The sequence below is a fragment of the Cebus imitator genome, unplaced genomic scaffold, assembly GCF_001604975.1.
Source record: "Cebus imitator isolate Cc_AM_T3 unplaced genomic scaffold, Cebus_imitator-1.0 Scaffold883, whole genome shotgun sequence".
Lineage (NCBI taxonomy): Eukaryota > Metazoa > Chordata > Mammalia > Primates > Cebidae > Cebus > Cebus imitator.
In genome coordinates, this window is record NW_016108198.1 from 201420 (window position 1) to 208328 (window position 6909).

Below are 6909 nucleotides of genomic sequence, written 5' to 3' on the forward strand. Positions count from 1 at the left end.
TGGAGACAGAGTCTCACTCTGTCCCCCAGGCTGGAGTGCAGTGGTGCCATCTCAGCTCACTGCAACCTCCGCCTCCTGGGTTCAAGCAATTCTCCTGCCTCAGACTCCTGAGTAGCTGGGATTACAGGCATAAGCCACCATGCCTGGCTACTTTTTTGTATTTTTAGTAGAGATGAGGGTTTCACCATGTTGGTCAGGCTGGTCTCAAACTCCTGACCTTGTGATCCACCCGCCTCAGCCTCCCAAAGTGCTGGGATTACAGATGTGAGCCACCGTGCCTGGCCAAGAGTAGTTCTTATAACGTTGAGAAGGAGCAGAATGTCCTAGGAGAGGACTCTTACCTCCAGGTTAGAAAATGCGCTGTCCTGCTTGTTTCCAAACACACCACCATATGCTGTGAAATCCTCAACGCTCAGCTAACAGGGAAACAGGGGAGACATGTCAGGAAGTTTGGCAAGGAACGGGGGCCAAGGCCAGGACCAGCAAAGTCTCACTTCTCACTAAGAGTCAGGTTCGGTGTGGTGGAGCGCAAGGGCATGTGGGTGGGGTGGGGCGGGAGGCTTGCCTCTTCCCTGCAGCACAGTCAGGGCACAGGGAGAAGACCTGGAAGGCGGTCATGGGTGGGGAGATCTGCAGGCAGCTGACTTGTGGTAACCTCAGGAGTAGGAGTCAGCTGCCTTGCCCGCCCTACAGACAAGAGGAACTGGGGAGGGAACAGGGAAGCTGCGGGGAGGGGGCTGTGGCAGCCAAGAGCATTTGTGGCAGACCTCCCGGCCAGAGAAAAGGAGAGCCAGCTGTGTCCAGTCTGGACAGGACCCTCACCCCCCCTGCTTTTGGTGGAAGGGGAGAGAGGTGAGGATCTCAGAACACGCTTGAGGAAGCACTGAAGTCTTCTGAGCTCTTAGGACTGCAGTGGCCCTGAACCCCTCCCTTTTCTTTACAGCCTACAGGTGTCCTTTTTCCTTTTGCTCCTGCCCTCCACTCCAAAAGCTTTTCCCAGTTAGGCCCGGAGGAGATTTTAATCAGCTTCCCTGGCCTCACTGTTTGGTATACTCGCCCAGCCTCCCCTCCTTTGTGGGCAGGACTGTCCTGCTGTTCAGCCATCTGGGCTCTCAGTCTGAAAGCCAGGAACTGCGGGTGGCTTCTGGGATTTTCTTGAATCGAGAGAGCACACCACTCTCTGCTCGACATTACCCAAGGCTTTCTCACACACCCAGAACTGCAACTCACCTCCCTCTTGTGGCCTACAGGGTCCTACCTCATCGCCTGGCCACGTGAAAACCATCTCCTACATCTCATCCCCCTCTCTCTCACTCACTGTGCTCCAGCCACACCGGCTGTTCCTTGAGCTCCCAATGAGCACACCTCGCCCAGGGCCCTTGCATTTGCTGTTCCAGGAATGTCATTCCCCCAGCGGCTCCCTCCCTCCATTAAGATCTCTGCTCAGATACCACGTCTTCAGTGATGCCTGGCCTGACCATCCTTATCTAAAACAGCATCCCAGTCACTCTGTCGCCTTAGCCTGCTTCCTTCCCTAAAGAGTAGAAGACTGACATTGTTATCATATACCAATTTAGTATTTACTGGTCACCCTGAAGAGATTGTCAGTTTCCTGAGGGTGGGCGCTTGGGTTCTTCTGCTCACTACTATATTCCCAGTACTTCACAATACCTGGCACATAGTAGGCTTTCCACACTGGGCAAATGAATGAAAGGCTAAATGCCCTAAGACTGGGGAATTCTGGCTAGATGTTTTATGTGGATTAGAAGAATTCCCCCTCACAGGCTGGGCTTGGTGGCTCACACCTGTAATCCCAGCATTTTGGGAGGCTGAGGCAGGTGGTTCACGAGGTCAGGAGTTCAAGACCAGCCTGGCCAAGACAGTGAAATTCCATCTCTACTAAAAATACAAAAAATTAGCCAGACATGGTGGTGGGTGCCTGTAATCACAGCTACTCAGGAGGCTGAAGCAGAGAACTGCTTGAACCCTGGAGCGGGAGGTTGCAATGAGCTGAGATCTTGCCACTGCACTCCAGCCTGGGTGACAGCGAGACTCTGTGTTGGAAAAACAACAACAAAAAAAGAATTCCCCTTCATTGCCTCCAATGGCTGGTCACATGGTGGAAGTAGGACTAGGTGCCATCTGACTATATTATTTACCACGTCATGAAACGATTTCAGATAGTGGTATCTGCCCACACCACAACCAAGGGAGACTACAAGGGCAATGAGCCACACAGGCCGCCAACAAGGAAGGGCCAAGCAGAGACTTGCTAGCCTTGAATCATCTCATAGTCTACAAGCCTGCTTTGGGGGCAAAGATCCTGAATGCGAGAGAAAACAGCACACAGGTTATGAGCTCCAATTGAGAGGGAGGTCTGACAGACTCAGGCTGGAAACAAAGTCCTATCAACTGTGGAACTTCAGTGAAACATTGTATCTATACAAACCTTACTTTCCTTGGCAGTGAAACCCAGACAATGACATCAGTGTAGCACAGTGCCTACAAAGCACTAAACAGGTGTTGATTTTGCAATGATCATTATTATGATTATCACAGTTAGAATTACAACTCTGTCACCCATTTGCTGAATGACCTTGGGCAAGTCGCTTAACCAGCGTCCATTTTCTCATCTGTAAACACACAGGGATGATAATCCGCACCCAGCATATTGGACTAAGTCAGACACAGAAAGTGCTTGGGAGTCAGTAGCTGCCTGGCCCCTGACCCCTGGCTTCCTCCAATCAAGGTGGTGTCATTTCTTAGGCTGTCGACATGCCAACTGAAGCGTTTCCTACAGGCCTTCCCATGAGACGAGCCACACCTCCCTACAGTAGGGACAAGGTCACTGAAGCTTCCCTTGGGGAATGGGCGTCAGTGTCATGGGGGGAGGGGGAGTGCCTGCCTCCGGATGACGGGGCAGGGCGGGCTGGGGAGGGCGCACCTTGTCCTGCAGAAACAGTAGCACGTTCCGGGGCCCCAGCTCCAAGGCGGGATCTAAGTAGGTAGAGAGCTGCAAGTCGCTGGTGATATGGCCCTCGTGAGTGTCGGACGCGGGAGCCCACAAATTCCTGGCAGGGGACAGAAAAGGTGCTGTCAGACGGCGGCGCACGGCTCCAGACCCGAAGCCCATGGTTTGAAGCATGTGGACTGCAGCTGTGTCGCCGGCAGACTCGCTGCGAGGACCCGAGCAAGGATCAGTCCTCCTGTGGGTCTGGCCACCCCTCGCCGAGGACAGCCCCGGATTCGCGCGAGGGCGCCTCAGCCCCCACAGTGCATCCCACCCCGGCCGGCTCACCGGTAACTGGACCACAGTACAAGCGGGACCTGCTGCTCCGCCGCTGCCGCCGCCGTCACCAACCACAAGAACACCGGCAGCCACGGCATCCGCCAGAGCACCGAGGCGCACCGCAGATCCGTCCGCACTCGAGCCGTCGCCGTCGCCGCCATCATAGTCTCAACCTCCACCGCCTCAGCTGCCGCGACAGCCGCGGATCAGGTGACTACTGCCACCGCCCGAGCCCCGCCTCGCACCTCCATTGGCTGAAGCGCGGGCCTGCCCGCCAGGGCCGAAGGTAATTGGACCAAGTGCATGCCACTCGTGGCCACTCCTTCTCACTGGTTGGTTGTACGTGTCTCCAGGCGCTCACGCTCCGAGTGGGAAAGTAGTTGGGGCCCAGCTACACAGGCTAGGACTAGGACAGGACAAGACGTTCGCCCGTCCGTTTCTATTTTTTTGTTGTTGTTCTCTTCTTTTTTCTTTTTCTTAGGGACGGGGTCTCCCTATGTTGTCCATGCTGGTCTTGACCCCCCACCCCTGGGCTCAAGCAATCCTCCCGCCTCAGCCTCTGGAGAAGTGGGACTGCAGGCGCACTTCACCGAACCCGGCCAATCCCTGTTTTAATCTCTTTCCTTAAAAATGAAAACGTGGTTTCTTTTTTTTTTTTTTGAGACGGAGTTTCGCTCTTGTTACCCACACTGGAGTGCAATGGCGCGATCTCGGCTCACCGCAACCTCCGCCTCCTGGGTTCAAGCAATTCTCCTGCCTCAGCCTCCCCAGCAGCTGGGATTACAGGCACGCGCCACCATGCCCAGCTAATTTTTTGTATTTTTAGTAGAGACGGGGTTTCACCATGTTGACCAGGATGGTCTCGATCTCTTGACCTCGTGATCCACCCGCCTCGGCCTCCCAAAGTGCTGGGATTACAGGCTTGAGCCACCGCGCCCGGCCCGAAAACGTGGTTTCTTTTTCCTGCAGATGAAACCTCCCTTATACACGTGAGAGACGAGTATAATCCCTTAAAATGAGGAGAGAAGCGGGCCCAGGATACCATCTGGGGGAACACTGGCACTTACTTTAGGCGGAAGCAGAAGGTCCAGAAAAGACATTGCACAAGAAGCAACCAAAGAGGAAGGGGAAAACCCACAACGAAGGAAGACTTCAGACACCCTGATGGCCGGGCGCGGTGGCTCACGCCTGTAATCCCAGCACTTTGGGAAGCCGAGTTGGGTGGATCACCTGAGGTCAGGAGTTCGAGACCAGCCTGGGCAACATGATGAAACCTCATCTCTACTAAAAATACAAAAATTACCTGGATGTGGTGCCCGGCGCGTGTAACCCCAGCTACTTGAGAGGTTGAGGCAAGAGAATCGCTTGAACCCAGGAGGCAGAGGTTGCACTGAGCCAAGATCACACCACTGCACTCCAGCCTGTGCAACAGAGAGAGGCTCTGTCTCAAAAACATAAAAAATAAAAAATTGGCCCCATCTAAGAAACTGTAAAATGTTTATGACTTTTAACCAAGCAGTTAGGAATACATTCAACAGAAATATTCAGCTAAGCACAACATACACATACACAAATGTGCACTTGTAGTTGCAAAAAGTTCAGAACTTGTGATTAGACACTGCGCCACTGCCCCGCCATATCTACCCCTCAAACACAGGGATGTTTGTTACTTGAACCAGAAGGCTGCGGAAGAAAAGCACCAGGGCATTTCACTGGCAGATTTTCATCTTCATCCAGAGCCCTAGATGTGAGGGAGCAGGACGATCTGGGGGCTTGTCCTGGCCAGACAGTGCAGTGCACGAAGGCACAGCAGAAGGAGGCAAGAACCAGTGCTGGAACCAGCACGCCATCAACTTCATGACTCCAGCTCATGTAGCTAACACCTACTGATCACCTCCACTTGCCACAGACACTGGTTAGAAGATTGTATTCGTGCTGGCTTCGGCAGCATATATACTAAAATTGGAACCATACACAGAAGATTAGCATGGCCCCTGCACAAGGATGACACACACATTCATGGTAATGCGTTCCATATTTTTTACTCTTAGCGGTGGATCACTCGGCTCCTGCGTTTTTTGTTTTTTGTTTTTGTTTTTGTTTTTTGAGACGGAGTTTCACTCTTGTTACACAGGCTGGAGTGCAATGGCTCAATCTTGGTTCACCACAACCTCCGCCTTCTGGGTTCAGGCAATTCTCCTGCCTCAGCCTCCCGAGTAGTTGGGACTACAGGTGTGCGCCACCATGCCCAGCTAATTTTTTTGTATTTTTATTAGAGACGGGGTTTCACCATGTTGACCAGCATGCTCTCGATCTCTTGACCTCGTGATCCACCCACCTCGGCCTCCCAAAGTGCTGGGATTATAGGCGTGAGCCACCTCGCCCACCCGGCTCGTGCATTTTTTTTAATTTGTTTTTTTTTTTTAAACAACATTAAAAAAAATAAATAAAATAAAATAAAATAAAACAGATTGTATTCCTGGGCTGGGCACAGTGGCTCACGCCTGTAATCCCAGCACTTTGGGAGGCCAAGGCAGGCGGATCACTTGAGGTCTAAAGTTTGAGACTAGCCTGACCAACACGGTGAAAACCCATCTCTAGTAAAAATACAAAAATTATCTGGGTGTAGTGGCATGTGCTGTAATCTCAGCTACTTAGGAGGGTGAGGCAGGGGAATCACTTGAACCCGGGAAGTGGAGGTTGCAGTGAGCCGAGATCGCACCATTGCACTCCAGTCTGGGTGACAGAGTTAGACTCTGTCTCAAAAAGAAAAAAGGACGGGCACAGTGGCTCTCGCCTGTAATCTCAGCACTTTGGGAGACCAAGGTGGGTGGATCACGAGGTCAGGAGATCGAGACCGTCCTTGCCAACATGGTTAAACCCCGTCTCTATTAAAAATACAAAAAAATTAGCTGGGCATGGTGGCGCACACCTGTAGTCCCAGCTACTCAGAAGGCTGAGGCAGGAGAATTGCTTGAACCCAGAAGGCAGAGATTGCAGTGAGCCGAGATCTCGCCACTGCACTACAGCCTGAGCCACAGTGCAAGACTCCATCTCAAAAAAAAAAAAAAAAAAAAAAAAGGTTGTGGTCATGTGGTCATGATTGTCACATGAGGTTTGGTTCAGACTACAACTAGGATGGTGGCAGTTGAGCTGGAGAGAGGAAGTGGGTCTGATGTGATACAGTTGAAGAACATTGTAGCTCTTAGGTCTCTCTGAATTGGGGACTAGGAGATGAGATCACTTGGGGGCTCATTAAGTTTGGGGTGTTTAGGGGACCCCCCAAGTGGCCATTTCGAGGCCTGAACTAGCTGAGGTGAGAGGTTTTCACTGGAGCTTCACTGTATCCCAGGAGAAGCCAGCAAACTAAAAAGGGAAAGCATGGGAGGGCACGTAATCCTAGCACTTTAGGAGGCCAAGGCAGGTAGATCACCTGAGGTCAGGGGTTCAAGACTAGCTTGCCCAACATGGCAAAACCTCGTCTCTACTAAAAATACAAAAATTAGCCAATTATTGTGGTGGGTGCCTGCATTCGGGAGGCACACGCAGGAGAATCACTTGAATGGGGTGGGCGGGGGTGGAGGGTTGCAGTGAGCCTAGATCAGGCCATTGCACTCCAG

The 6909-nt window shown here is 52.3% G+C and overlaps 1 protein-coding gene and 1 non-coding gene across 2 annotated transcripts in view; one reads left to right on the top strand and one right to left on the bottom strand.

Moving 5' to 3' along the window:
- ATP6AP1 (ATPase H+ transporting accessory protein 1) overlaps nucleotides 1-3509 on the bottom strand; it is an 8802-nt gene extending 5293 nt beyond the window's left edge. The window contains exons 1-3 of the mRNA XM_017520789.2: nucleotides 3299-3509; nucleotides 2945-3071; nucleotides 342-416 (exon numbers count right to left, since the gene is read on the bottom strand). Coding sequence (XP_017376278.1) covers nucleotides 342-416; nucleotides 2945-3071; nucleotides 3299-3453 — 357 coding nt within the window. The 5' untranslated portion in view covers nucleotides 3454-3509. The remainder of the gene's footprint in view (nucleotides 1-341; nucleotides 417-2944; nucleotides 3072-3298) is intronic.
- A 1712-nt stretch (nucleotides 3510-5221) lies between these two features.
- Nucleotides 5222-5331, top strand: LOC119469841. The gene has a single exon (XR_005198690.1). It is a non-coding gene; the product is annotated as a U6 spliceosomal RNA (small nuclear RNA).
- The last annotated feature ends 1578 nt before the right edge of the window (nucleotides 5332-6909 follow it).